This window comes from Gadus morhua, chromosome 4, assembly GCF_902167405.1.
Source record: "Gadus morhua chromosome 4, gadMor3.0, whole genome shotgun sequence".
NCBI lineage: Eukaryota > Metazoa > Chordata > Actinopteri > Gadiformes > Gadidae > Gadus > Gadus morhua.
In genome coordinates this window covers 34,665,437-34,680,333 of record NC_044051.1, presented here as the reverse complement: position 1 = coordinate 34,680,333, position 14,897 = coordinate 34,665,437, and the positions used below count along the sequence as shown (strand labels likewise).

The 14,897-nt window shown below is 51.6% G+C and overlaps 1 protein-coding gene across 1 annotated transcript in view; it reads right to left on the bottom strand.

Moving 5' to 3' along the window:
• Window positions 1-7,722: 7,722 nt before the first annotated feature.
• The window catches only part of LOC115542398 (zinc finger protein GLI2), a 64,759-nt gene continuing 57,584 nt past the window's right edge, over window positions 7,723-14,897 (bottom strand). The window contains exons 12-14 of the mRNA XM_030354663.1: window positions 14,498-14,734; window positions 11,402-11,747; window positions 7,723-10,958 (exon numbers count right to left, since the gene is read on the bottom strand). Of these exons, the coding sequence (XP_030210523.1) occupies window positions 8,896-10,958; window positions 11,402-11,747; window positions 14,498-14,734 (2,646 nt within the window). The 3' untranslated portion in view covers window positions 7,723-8,895. The remainder of the gene's footprint in view (window positions 10,959-11,401; window positions 11,748-14,497; window positions 14,735-14,897) is intronic.

Below are 14,897 nucleotides of genomic sequence, written 5' to 3'. Positions count from 1 at the left end.
GGAGAGAGAGAGTGAGAGGGAGTGAGAGTGAGAGACAGAATGACGGACAGACGGAGAGACAGGACACCTACCTAGCCAGCTAGAGCAGCGGCATGTGGATGGAAGAGAGCTCTGACTGGAGGTCAGAAGCGGCGGTTTTAATGAGGACCTCCACAAGGCTCCAGAGAAGCCAGAGAGGAACCCCCCCCTTGGTACCTGACCTCCCAGAGCCCCCACCCAGATCCCCCACTCCCTGACACGATGAGACCCCTGCCGCTCGAGAATTTAAACACCACCACCTCCACCACTGCAACACCCTTCCTGCTCCCCCCCCCCCTCTTCCCAGCCATATCGGAGGTATATCTGGAGGAGGAGATGGAGGAGATGGTGCTGAGAGGGGGGTGGGGGGGGAGGGAGATGGTGGAGGTGGAGGAGGAGGAGGAGGAGGTGGAGGAGATAGTGCTGAGAGGGGGGTGGGGTGGGGGGGGGGGGGGGGGAGGACATGGTGGAGGAGGAGGAGGTGGAGGAGGTGGTAGTGACTGTAACGGGCTGGAATTCAGAACTCCGTGACTGGATTTATTCAAAGCATTGAAATGTCTCCATTGTTTCGGCGATGCTGTGAAAAGGTTGAGCCTGGGGAAACGCTTCCATGAACGATGAAGAACCATAGGCCTATGCATAAAGTATGGATCCAAGTACAAATATAGATTTGACCTTCGACTCGATACATTGACTCTCTATCTCTCGGTACGGGAGCAACGGTTAGCAAGCAAAAACCCTGTTTGGACGATCTGTTCTTAATCGTCCTTGTTTTATCATCCACAAACCCCTCCGGCCCATGAGCAAGGCACCGCCTCACTCTGAGTGGTTCTGAAGAGCACCCCAGCGGCCTGGCACTATTGTATGCTAATGCGTCGGGGGGGCCGAGGTGTTCTCTGGGAAAGGCGTCCTGTGATTACATGTAAATGACGCCCGGAGACTCGCATGAGCTTCACATGATGTATTGCAGGTAATGGCGGCCGCGATTGTCCCGGTAGCATCCGCTGTTGTCCACGACGACGCGTTAATATCGGCCGGTCGCCGCAGACAGATGGCGCGACGTTGGTGGAAGCAGATGTTATTTTTGCATATGGGAACATATTATGAATATGCATGCGGTATTAGTTCATGACACCGTAGGCCCCTCCCCTACGATTGGCCGACCCATTATGTATATAATCCTGGTCATGAATATTTTCCTGACTTGGACGGGTTGTTTTATTCACAAAGCAGGACTGAGATACAATCATTTAATTTGAGATATGTGTTACAAAAAAAGAGCTCTGTGTGTTTCCAATTGCCTGAGAATTAATTCTAATTAATTTCAAAAAACAGTACCAATGGTCACATTTCTATCCCGTGTTAAACCTTCACAATAAAATACAGAAACGTAAATAGTACTGTCCTAACATCCCATTCAGACGGTAACCATGGATATCCTCGGGCGCGGACCTCTCTGAGGAACGGGCATTATTCAGAGGTCCTGGTTAATATTAAGCAGGCACTGACACCGGGCGCCCTCAGAGTTTACCCCCACCTCCGATACCCACGCCTGGGCCCACCAGCCCAAGGTGGGGCGCCCGTATTTAAATGGGAGCAGCCCTGAGCGGAGGCGCGCGTGGTTAACGCCATGGTTTATTGATAACCAAAGGGCGTTCCGGTCTGAGACACCCCGACTTGGAGTACTCCGAGGAGCCTGGTTTGAGGTGTGCTATTCGATGGTGGTTGTGCGTTTGCTTGTGTGTGTTGGGCTGCGTTAGCGCTGGAACTCGCTTGTTTTACACGATCGCGCTGAGCACACGTGATGACGCTAACACTGTGGCAAGAACACTGGGTCCTCACAGATTTGAACTTTTTAAGATTATTCAAGTATTACAGTGTTATGATAGCCGACCATTTTTCAAAATGGCCCCCGGCCGTGCTTGAGAAATGTTCTGTTTTTATTTGATTTATTATTTGAATCATCTCACCTAGCCCCTTATATCAGCTCAGATATTCATCTTGTTCTCCCACCTCTCTGTCTCCATCTCTCCCTCTCTGTCTCTGTCTCCAGCTCTCATTCTTACGTAGTTTCCTCGCTCCGTCTCTCCTGCCTCTCTCCACCCACCTTCTCCCGTTCTCTAGTTATCTTCCGTAGATCGTGATGGAGAGATGGACGGCGTGTGGAGGGGTGGATGGATGATGGACAGATGATGGATGGGTGGGGGTGTGTAGGTGGGTGGATGAGTCCTTCCATCCACCCTTTCCTCCGTCCATCCGCCCTTCACGCACACTGTTTTTTTTTAATTTCCCCCATGTCTCCCCCCCCCCACATCGCCCCCCCCCAGGAGCCCCATCGGGGGGGATGTTCTGCATGTCAGACAGTGATCAGTGGGAGATCTGAGTCCCCCTCCTCCCCCTCCCCCCCCATCCCTCCCCCCTCAGGCTCCTGGGGGGCCGTCCGGCCGACCCTCACATCCCCACGTGGCCGGGCTGAGGGGCCATTTGCATAAAGCCGCATGAGGGCCCCGGCAAGGAACACTTAGAAGTCCCCTCCGCCCCGCGCCTCTCTGATCTGGGGCCCGCTAATTAGACGCAGCAGCGCAGCCCGACACAGCGGCCAGGATCCTGACGAGGCCCGCGTCAGCCGGCGGAGATGTCAGCCGCTAAGGATATGTTTCTAACGAAGACGTACGTGCGTGCGTGTGCGTGTGCGTGTGTGTGTGTGTGTGTGTGTGTGTGTGTGTGAGTGTGATGCGTGAGGGGTGGATCTGGATGCGTGTTCTCCTTTGATGGTGGATGCGTGTGTCGCGTGTGATGAAGTCAACTCCGACAGTTGTCTGCGTTAACGGTGGGCGTTGCGCTCCTGTGTTCTTGTTGATGCAGTTTCCCCCCGCGCTGAGACCAGGGGAGGGGGGCCGCCTTGCCTTTAACACGAACCCCTGTGATCTCCGACGCGACTACGCAACCCCGGGAGAGACAACCCAACGACCAAAAAGACACACACACACACACACTCTGTATGAAGGAAGACATCTTCCTCTCGAGAGCGACGGACAAACGGCTAAATCAGGGTGGATCTGACAGGCAGAAGACGAAAGCCAAACGAAAAACACATTTCAGGGCATGAGACGGGGGAAGGAAGGGAATGCGCGACGGGGCTTGGCAGACAGATAGGATGACGCGTGCGGAGACACTCCGGCAGACAGGCCTTCTGCAGGAGTGGCTCGAATTCGGGCTGGCCTGAAATTGATTCATCAATTAATATTGTCTTCCGTCCTCGGGAGATTGAGTCTGGGAGTGGATTAACACGATATTATTCAGAGGGGGAATGAATAACGCCAGCGCAGCCAGGAGGGCCGGTGTTATCCATCATCCAGCATGACACGCTGCGCAGAACTTCTTCTGGAGATCGCCGTGGAAACAGCCAACGTTTGAGTGGCGGCGTGCTGCGTTGGGCGCTAGGCTAACGAGGAGCGGCGGTGTTCGGCGCGCCGTGACGAGATGAGGTCTCTGTTAGCGTGGGTAGGACAAAAGGGAAGGTTTGGTCGGGTTCTTAATGGAACTGGTGACGACCAGGACGGGTCCCCCGGTCAGTCAACACCGGCGTCATCGATGGGGACGGTGGGGGGGAGTGATGAGACAGGAGCCCGTGGGACCTGTGACTGACAGCCCGGGAAGTTACCGGACAACCCGGGTGGGGGGAGGGAGTTTTATTCCGGGGTGAATACAGTGACAGGAGTGAAGTCACTGTATGTCATTGTGGGAAATTCATTATGATGGCTGTAGGCCCTTGACTTAAGCAAAGGCCTTTAAGCCTAGCAACAAGAACAATAATATCCAACGTCTCACCCATGAACAAGGGAAAACTATGAGCTCTCTCTTGTCATCAGCTGCTTTGACTTTTTTCACATTAATAGTAGTAATAATTGTTTGAGCTTTCCCTGCTGTTGTGGGTACAAGTGTATAAGAAATACAAGTATGTGTATACATATAATATATATTATATTATAGCACTTATACCTCCAACAATAGGGATTGGAGATTACAATCTGAGCATGTATAGCCCAAATTGTTCAACCAATCAGAAATGCTGAATCGCCAATAACTCCGCCTAGTTCCCCCTAGATACAGTTCTCTGCCCCTGGTTTGGATGTGACGCGACGGTCATGTTGACTCAAGTTCCCCCCCGAAGTAAACAGGAAGTCCCAGCACGTCTACTAATACTACCTGGCTGGCCCTGGCCTGGCTTAGGTTTGGGTCTGGGTGTGTCGGCTGATGGATGGGCCCAGGCGAGGTGTGCCTGGCTACAGCCACACAACCCATCACTCACGCTCACGGCGCTCCGTACAGCAACACTGCATTAAAGTGTCGTTAGCGCTAGCGGGCTCACGGGCCTCTAGAGGAGCCCCCTCCCCCCCCTGCTGCTAGAGAGAAGAGGAAGGAAAGAACGGGTAGGGGGGGGGGGGGGGGGGAAAGGAAAAGAAAAGGAGCTGCTCAACGGGGCGTTTATTACGTAGACGGGACCCAGTGAGTTTTTTGTTTTTAATGTGTGGAATCCACGCATGATCCATGGCTGTTGTTGTTGTGTCTGTGTGTTTGCGGTTGTGTGTTTGTTTGTTTGTTTGTTTGTTCGCGCCCGTGTGTGCATGTGTGTGCATGTGTGGTCACAGCCAAGCCGGTATCGCAATCTTTTCGTGTGTATGTTTTTTTTGGGGGGGGGGGTGGGGGGGTATAAGCGCTGACAGGCTTGTCACTCATGAAAGGACTCCATAAATCGGGGGGCTTCCCCCCCCGGGCAAAAGAGAAACCTTGGACACACTGTTAAAGGCGCTCCCCTGAAAGCCTTTAAATCTGTGGCGGACATGCCTGCTTTAGTGGCTAGCTAATGCGTTAGCAGTCTGCTGCCGTGTGCTCTCTACGATACGTCCAAGTTGTACATTCCTCTGGTTCAACAACCGCTGCACCTCAAGGACTTGTGCGCCCCTTTTTTTTATGTCCAACGTGAAAAGGACTTGTCCATGTCTTTCTGTGCTGTCTTCTACGTTTTTCCCCGCTACTTTCGGTGAGAGTTTAAGAAGGCTGCTACTGCTTGGTCTGTGAGCGTAAACTCTTAGCTACATTTTTTCTTTCGATTGTGCACCGGTAGCTATCCGTCTACAAGAGCAGCTTTAATTACGTTACATTTTGTTGAATCAAGAGCAGCCTAACCAAGGAAACATAGGGTAATGATTCCAGTGCGTTTTGAATTTCAACACTGATCATTCGATGGACACACAGAGACTCTGTGGAATGCTGTTATTCAGTTACTTCTGTTCTCTGTTAGTTAAAGCTGCTGTAGGTAAGATTCAAGAGCTGTAAAGAGAGCCGAAAATAGCTGTATACCTCCCTTTAATTCTTCACCATTGAGTAGTGCGGCATTTCACACACCTGTGATGACATGCAAGATGGAGTCCCTGAACCAATCACAGAAGAGATGCCCTGATTGGTCAGAAATATGCCAGGAGCGGTCTAAAATCGAAATAGTCTCACACAGAGGCAGGCGCAGCCAACTGGAAACAGATATTCTCACCGCGCATTTCAATCACTAATAGCTGATGGATGGCTCGGCAATTTCTAACAAATTACACTCTTAAATCTTACCTACAGCACCTTTAACTCTATAATTACTGAGGTCATTCTGGGGGAGAGGCTCTTAGACACAGTGACTTAGTTCATAAAGATGGAGGGTATTAACGACCAAGAAGGGTTCGAAAGGGCATAGGCTAGGCAGAGGAGGTCGGGGCATCAAACCGGGAACCTATACGGCTGGGGATTCAGACATCTCAGAGACACACCACCGGTCCTCCCATCCCTTTTTCCACTCGTCGCTCTCTCATGGCCGTAATTGCTGCACACGGACGGATATCAAAGCAGCCATTTGTGAATCACACAAGATGCCATTTTGACGACACAGAGAGCACCCTGTTCTCTATTCAGTCTCCGCCGCGTCCCGTTCATAATCCACGACGACATTCTCCGAACGACGAAGGTGGTGGGGAAGAAAAAACCCCCTCTTTCATCCATCTGAGGCGATTATCTTCTATGAGGAGAGAGCTGCGGGTAACCACCACCACTTCCACGTCCCCCACCACCCCCTCTCTCCTGAGCCCCGACTTCTGCATACCCCCCCCCCCCCTCCTCCCCGCAGCCCGGGGCGATCCCTTTCCACCGCCGGCGCTCCGAGCGCGTCTCTGAGAGAATAAGGAATCGAGTGGCAAGAGCAATCAGAGCGCAGCCGTCCCGGACATCCACCGCCGGAACCCCTGACAGCCCAACGTTACTTTTCCTCCTCTCCTCTGTCCTCCCTCTCCCCTCACCCTTACCCGTTTCTACTTTAAGACACACGTGCACACACGATCATGCACGTACGCGCATGTCTGCTCGTTCCCAGTGTTCAGAGCCACGTCCCCTCACGTCCTACGCTTCGTTTTATTGGGGCCGACGGCGGGCCGACGCTGTCGGTGCTAATATGAAAGAACATACACGACTGAACCGCTCCCCCCCCCCCCCCCAACTACAACACACACACACACAGACACACACACACACTCTGTCACTCCCCCTTCCTCCCCCCAGTACCCCAGTACACACACACACATACACACACACTCTGTCACTCCCCCTTCCTCACCCCGGTACACTCACACAGACACACTCTGTCTCACAGGAAACGCCTGTGCACTCTGAAACAGAATCTATAACTTCATAATCCTGCTTTATCTTTTATGTTTGCTAGGGTGGTTACAACGCGCGATCAGAGTATGTTTGCTCTACGTTTCTTTTTTTTGGGGGGGGGGGGGGGGGGGGGGGGGGGGGAGAGGAAGGATTAGGGATTTATGAGGGCCTCTGGGCACTCATACAAACTCACTTTGTGTCACATTTTTGTGGATAATTTCTTATACCCTCCCCTGGGTGAGGGCCCTTTGGTGCTCAGCCCCCCCCCCCCCCCCCCCCCCCCCCCCCCCCCGGGCATGTGACCAAGATTGTCAATATCTGTTAGATCCGGCCTTCGGAAACAGTTTGTTCACCTCCCAGATTCTTCGAGGATCCTTGGTTGAGCCACGCCGGCGAGAAAGATATAAAGACAAGGGTGTGATTGTTGGTCCTCCTGCAGCACGTGCACGGCTCTTCAAAGACAAAAAGAAAGTTTAGCTCCTGAATTATTGATGCCGTAACCCCCCCCCCCCCCCCCCCCTTGACATCTGACGGACGCAGCAATCAAGAGCAGCTGTGATGAATTATCATCCGTCTGGATCAAATGAGGAGTGAAGCTAATCGCTGTGCTATGCTAGCTAACTTATTTTATGAGGATAAAGTTCCCTTTCTTTCTCACATCCAAAGCCTGAGATGGATTACCCCGGATCTGAAATCGAAATGGTCTCATACGGAGGCAGGCCCAGTCAACCAGAAACAGATATTCTCACAGAGCGTTTCACTCACTAACAGCTGAAGGAGGGCTGTGTCATTTCTTACATCTCACACTCGGATAAAAGCTCAGAGTCTAACCTATGACCCCTATAAATGTTTTACATTGTGATGTGAAACAGTGACTTAAAAAAGCACATGAGATCGGCTAAATTGATTGCAGGGAACATTATATCATTTATATTTATGTCAATATACTGGAAGGTCGGACTCATATGCATGGTTCATATGGATACAGGTATCTATTAAACAAACCAGTGTGTATAAAACTTTGTCAAATATTTATTCCATAGAAATGTACAAATTATATTTACATAGTCAGTGCAACGAATTGGCATAACGTCGGACGAAAGGATTTAGGAATATCTTAAGAAGAATGGTAATATTTTTTCTTCTTCCATGATTTTCAATGCTTAAAGACTTTTATTATTGTCACCTTCCTCTTTTAGGGTATCAGTTGTGAACCTTTGAATAAAGACACGTTGATATGAATAAGGAAATCGCATTTAGATGATATGGCTGAGATTGGGATACAGGGGAATAAAATCAATACACATTTAGGAGATGACTCATTCTTAAGATCTAGGTATCTTGATGGTACCTATTTACCTTTTAAAGATGCAGTGTGTAAGATTTAGTAGCACCAATTGGTGGGCAACTGAATACCCCCCGACCCCTCAAGTGCCAGTTGGTAAAAATGTGATCATCTGCGACAGCATCGCGTAAGCAAGTATCAAGTTCCTTCTAAATTGTATACAGTTAACTAGAATGTTAAACTAGAGGTAATGGTTTACGTAGGGAAAAGTATGCATCCTCTGTAGAGTCGTTTGTACTTTATGGGCTACTGTAGAATCATTGAGGGGCAAAATGGCGGGCTCTGTGGAAGAGGACCCGCTCCCTATGTAGTTATAAAGGGCTCATTCTAAGGTAAAAAACCCCACAATTCTTATTTTCACAGGATTATACTGTAATTAAAACATACTTATAATTATCATATTCAATATCTGTTTGTTCCGTTAGCCACCACTAAATTCTACACACTGTACCGTTAACGTTCCACACTTACTGTGTAGTATGTCGTATGTTTTGGTTGTGTCAGGCACTTAGTCAAGAACTCTACTGCAGATTGGTAACATCATCAATATGTACACAGTAACAATTGTGCTGTTGTTTATTCCGGACCCAATACCTAAGGCAAAAAATATGGCTTTTCAAAAGATAGGAAAATGCCATTTTAAATAGTTGACAAAAGAATGTACAAGAAGGAGGACCCCATGTGCACTTCTGGCACACGACCACAGATGGTTCATTCAAGTTCTCGACATTTGATTCGGTGTATGTCATCCGTTTTGTGCCAGAACTCTGGAATTAAGCACTTGCAGCTGTTTACTTTCCCCAAAAGTCAGAGACGCAATTTGCCGCAAAGTGTGGCTAAGACATCAAGTTGAGGAATTTGCTCTCCTCTGCCAGAGCAGTCAACAGAGAGCTCATGTTCCCGATGGCCATGTTCCCCGTCCCAGCCGGCACGGAGGGGAGCGTGACCGAGTTCCTGGGGGTGGTGAGGCGAGAGGAGCTCTGTGAGAAGCTACGGAGGAGGCCCGGGCTGAGGGCTCCTGATACTAGGCTGGAGTGATCCCCATCGTCCAGCATGCTGTCAAAGTCTATCGGCTCCTCTGATCCGGTATCTCCAGGGTCCATGTCTCTAGAAGCCTGTCGGAACTCCGGCAATGGAGGGTCCTCGGCCCGACTGGAGACAAACTGGGACAGATCTACCATGGCGGATATGTCAGGGTTTCCGTTGGCTGGAAAGACCTGAATCTGCCCAGTGTAGTACAAGGCATTGTCGTTGCCGCTGCTGTTGATACTGTCGATGGACAACACTTGTGCTACTGCGTCCGAGTTAGTGTAGGCTAGGTTCAGGTTGGTCTGAGTTACCGTCGCGTCGGGCCCTGACTGGCACCTGTCTCGGGACCTGGGTTCTGTCGGTGGTCTCGGTTGTCTCAGCCCTTGGCCTTCGCTTTGCATCGAGTGCTGGGAGGCGAGGCTGCAGCTCCGGTGCCATGCCTGGTCGTCCTCCAGTTTGACCTGCATGAGGCCATCTTCCAAAGCGCTGTATTGCATGTTCACATTCTGTCCTGTCTGTCGGTTGGTGCTGGGACTCGCGCTCACGTTGGTGCCGTCATAAACACCGGTGTGACGGTTCAACTGATACTGACAGCTTACGGTTTCATTTAGGTTGGCTTTCAGAGGGAGTGTCCCGTGCTCACCACAACCACCGTTGCGGTTAGCGCAATGCGGAAGAGCGGCGTAATCACTGTTCTGAACCATCCGTTGGTTGGAGTTCAGATCGCTGCGTAGGGGTCCAAAGTTCTCGTTTTGCTGGACTAGAGCCAAGTTCCCTCTGGATGCGCTCGTTGTCAAGGACTCTTGGTCCCACTCAACAGCCCTTTCAGTGCTACTAGAGCCCTGCGGGGTGGAATTAACGGCCGACGTCCGTCTCTGATGGAAGGACGACTGCAAGAGGTTGGCGTTCCCTCGTACGCTCTGCGCCGCTGGGTGACGCCCCGCCGATTGCCCCCCGCCCTGCATACTAAAACGTTGCAGGACGTCATCCTGGAACATCATCTCTTCTTCTGCGGCGTCCCTCGCCCCGGTTTCCACGGTGACGTTCTCTGAGATGGGGTGCCGGCTGAGGCTGCCGCGCGTCTGGAGACATACCGGCGCGGCCCGATGTCTCGGGTCCGCGGCGGAAAGTGCCGGGAAGCTGGGAACGCCGCGACTGCCCAGCGCGTCCACACTGTTGTAGCGCTGCATCTGGGGCGGCCGGAGGGGCGCCAGGCCGGCCCGCCTCACCGGGTCGCTGGCCCGTCGGGGGCCGTTAGACGGCACCTCGTGGGGCATCACGGTACAGGCGGCGTAGTTGCTGTGGCGCCTGGGGGAAAGACCGGCCGCGGCGGCCTTGCAGAGATAGGAGGACTCCCGGGCGTCCCCATACAGCGCCGTGCAGGTCTTCAGGCTCATCCGCTCCATGTCGGGGAGGGGCGTGGGCGGCGGCCCCCCGGTGGCGGCGGCGAACCTGGCCTTCAGGCAGTAGTGCTGGGCCGGGGTGAGGCTGAGCGAGGTGGGGTGGCCTCCTCTACCTCCCTCGGCCCCCGGCCCGTCCCCGCACGTGAGGCTGGCCTCACTGGAGCGCCGGGACATGTCAGCGGAGATGGGGTCGTAGGAGCCGGTGGAGCTGAGGTTGTTGTTGTGGCGGCTGGCGTCCAGCTGGGAGGTCAGGCTGGAGCGCCGGCTGGAGAAGCACTGGGAGATGCCCGAGGACCGGCGGCTCAGGGTGTAGGCGGAGCTCAGCGTGCTGGACGTGCTGTCCCGGCGCTCCGACGGATGGCCCAGCCCGGGGGGGATCTTGCCGTGGCGGCCCGCGTCGGACAGCCCGGGGACAGGGAGGGAACCGGAAACACCCACGGCCATTTTGGGATAGTCGAAGGGGAGCCCTGGGAAGAAAGAACGTCAAGAGTCGTCAAGAATCTTTTCCATGTCGATAATTATTTCAATATTCCCAAATTAGGAACAAGCAATGTATCTAAGATGAACCCCATGAGTTGGACAAAGTAAGAACATAGGAAGGCATAATGGATTTCTTTTGTTGGTGATACCCAGCCATTTTGAGAGAGCTGCAGTACTGGGGAAATCCTGAATAAACATAAATATACTGTATCCTAGGCTAGGGCTTTGTTTAGCCACGTCTCACCTCTCAACACTGTGGCAGCTACAAACACAACAATGTCTCCCCATAACGACAGTGACCAAAACACCATTACAACCATTAACACTCCTATGCTCCTTTACTTCCAAACTGGGGAGCTGGTCATTGCGATATGCTTAATGATGCATAAGCCCCATATCTCCACCACCGTCTGAACACGAGAGCACTCACCGCCTGCCGGTATGGGGGGGAGCGTGGTGCTGTTCCTGGGGGAGGGTGGTGCCGGGTTGCCGCCCCATCTGCACGACTCCCTCACCGTCCTCAGCTTCTCCTTCTTCAGGTACCCCAGGCAGTGACCGAGGCCCGGCTGCCGACGTAGGCGAAGGCCAACCGTCGCCCCTCCGGCCCCCGGGGAGCCAATGGGGAACAGGTCGTACAGGGGGTCCGGGACGTCCGGGCCCGGGCTCCCTCCCCTGTCCCCCGCCGGCTCTACTCCACCGTCATGGTGGGCGGCGCCGCCAAGCGGCGATGGCTCGCTACTGCATGACGACTGACCACCAGGGCTGGACTGATACACCTGGGGGGAGAGAGAGAGACGTCAGCGGAGACAAGCGAGACACAGCATTGGGGTGAAGGAGGGAGGCGAGTGGAGAGGAGAGGAGAAAGCGAATGGACGGGAACTCGGGAACGGAATGGAAAGCAGAACAGCCGACATGGAGAAGGGAGAGGAGTAATGAGAGGCTGAGAATGAAACCATGACACTGTTTATACTAAATTAAAAGAAGAAGAAGGGGAGGGGGGGGGGGGGGGGGGGAAGAGGCTGAACCATGACTAAATGGACCAGCAATAAACATGGCCCTAGGAACCGTGGATCCTGCGGTCTTTTATCTTCCCTGGCCTTAATTGTGAATAACGAGGCTTTTTCTTTTTGTTGTTGTTGTTGGAAACGGAGTAGAGAGTTGGGTCGGGAAGGTGGGGGTGGGGGGGGGTTGAGTAGTACCACAGATTACAGACCGTCCAAGTCTGTCTGTGAATTTGAAATGGGCAGGATGAAAGGATGCCCCAGCGTGTGCCGGAGCGCCGTGCTGGCCGCTTGTCAACGGCTGTTAGTTCACTCCTCAACTTCTCCCTCTCGCTCGTTGCTCTCTGCTCCTCTCCCAGCACCACCTAGCTTTTGATCGGTGGCTCCAGTACGTTTAGCTGAAGCAGATAGCTGTTGTGTCAATCTGGACTTTGGCCAGATGTATTTTTGTGGCGAACCAGCATACATTATGAGGACATTGCTACGTACTAGCGGCGTGGTACATGGACAAGTAACAGTCAATAACATATACAGTGGTCCCCCTCGTTGCTTTAATATGTTGTGTAAATTGACACATTAGTTAGTGACATCACAAGTGGGCGTGTCCTCCCAGATGTTGACTAATGGTTTGGGGGGAAGGGTTGGTGCCGTTTACCTTAAAACACTGCATTTACTCCACTGAACTCATCTTAATTCCATTCAATCATTATACCCCCATGCAACCTGTTGTCCTGTAAAGAGTATTATATCCTCTTCACGACTGTGGAAGATCGTCCTCACTTCAGCCTCACTACAGCGTGCGTTGGACCCCGATGCCCGACATTCCTACAGATGAGTCTTGATCTCAGCTTGATACTGTATGTAGAGTGTCTTGCCGTGCATCGACATGTATTCCTCAAATGTTTGCAAAATAATCCTGTTGGATGCTCTTAATCATTTAGATATTTTTATGGTGGTCGAAATCCTAAATGCATGGTTGGATGCATGCATGGATGGATGCATGTTGACTGCAACGCCATGCTTACTGAACATGTGATGTTGACACAATGACAGTGATAATGCCCGGTGCCATGCAATGGTGGCCTGAACAATGCCATGACGAAAAACTAATTTGCACAACAAGTCAGTCATGAATTACACTGCACGTTAATATGTGAAAGGTCTGATTTTCACAGAGGGAATATGTATGTATTTTGAAAAAACGATGCAAAAAAAAAAAAATGTGAGGGTCCAAGTGAGTTATGAAGACACGGTGGATGTTTAGATTTTCTACTCAGTGGCAGTCAGGCAACTGGCTCACCTTAGCAGGGTCTGTCCACAAGGAAGGATTGGAGAGAGAGAGAGAGAGAGAGAGAGAGAGAGAGAGAGAGAGAGAGAGAGAGAGAGAGAGAGAGAGAGAGAGAGAGAGAGAGAGAGAGAGAGAGAGAGAGAGAGAGAGAGAGAGAGAGAGAGAGAGAGAGAGAGAGAGAGAGAGAGAGAGAGAGAGAGAGAGAGAGAGAGAGAGAGAGAGAGAGAGAGAGAGAGAGAGAGAGAGAGAGAGAGAGAGAGAGAGAGAGAGAGAGTCAAAGCTTGTTAGTAGGGTAATGCGTTTGTTAGTGTGGAAGAAATGCACCAGAGATTGATTCGAGTTGCCACCAGTTACCAAACTCTGGCGAAAGGTGAGAAGAAAAATAAGCAACAAATCAAATATTTCCAGACGACAATTGAACTAAGTTGAATCGGCTTCAGTTTTTTTGGAGAAATGAAAGCGATCCAAAACCATTGATTTACGACTTAGGAGATAGAAAACCACCGGGGACTGACGTTATGAAGTATTCATCCTAAATAATAGTATGATGTCAGATAAGTAATAGCTATGACATCTCCGTCTCCAAAACCTCCCCGGCCCTCCTTCTCTTCTCCTGGACGGCTGTGATGATAACATATGGAATCACTACTAAACTGCACAGTTTGAGATCTACTGTTGAATTCCAAGGAAAACAAACTATGGTTGTAAAGTCTGATTCTGAATGTGAAATTCAAGTTTCATGCTGTTTTCTGTACTAATCTCACATTATAAATATTAAAAGATATATTTTTGGGACTTGGATAGTAGGGCTTATTTTAAACTGATCACGGTGTGGGTCATATTGTAGAGATTATCTGCAGAAACCAAGGTCACTTCTAAATAAAGGGGTGATATAACGCCACCAGGTATAAATGTGAGTAGCCATTGCAAGCCGTTGGATAATATGCCTTTTCCCGTATTTTAGTGACATCACAAGCATACGTCTAGGCGGGCACTTCCACTTGTGATGTCACTAAAACACAGGAAAAGGCAGATTCTCAACGGTTTGTCATGGCTAATAACCCTCCCACCTGGTGGCATAATATCCCGCCTTTAAGGTCTTCCCAAAATCATAAAAAAACGAAAAATAATAATCACGTTAAAAAAAGAAAAGAGATGCTCTGCGATGCTAGCTTTAAATGCTACACCTCCAAACGGACACCTCAAACCGACGCAGCGTGGCGGCGGATCATCTCACCACGCTGCTCTCCGTCTTGATGGAGCGCACGCCAACGTAGTCCTCGCCGGCCCCTGGCGAGCCGTGGTGGTCCCCGTTCTCCCGGGGCCCGCCGCCCGGGGGCCGGGGGGGGGGCTCGGCCCGGTGCCTCTTGGTGATGTGGGCCTCGGGGCCGTGCACCGTCTTCACGTGCTTCCTCAGGGAGCTGGGGTCCGTGTAGCGCTTGGTGCAGCCCGCGATCTTACACACGTAGGGTTTCTGTGGGGGGGGGGGGGGGGGGGGGCAAGGAGAGACTCGTCAAAGGACTGTATGTGTGTGTGTGTGTGTGCGTGTGTGTTTGGGCGTGTGTGTGTGTTTGGGTTTATGTGTGTGTGTGTGCGTGTGTGTGTCTCAAATCATCGAGTGTCGTAGACGTGATCTG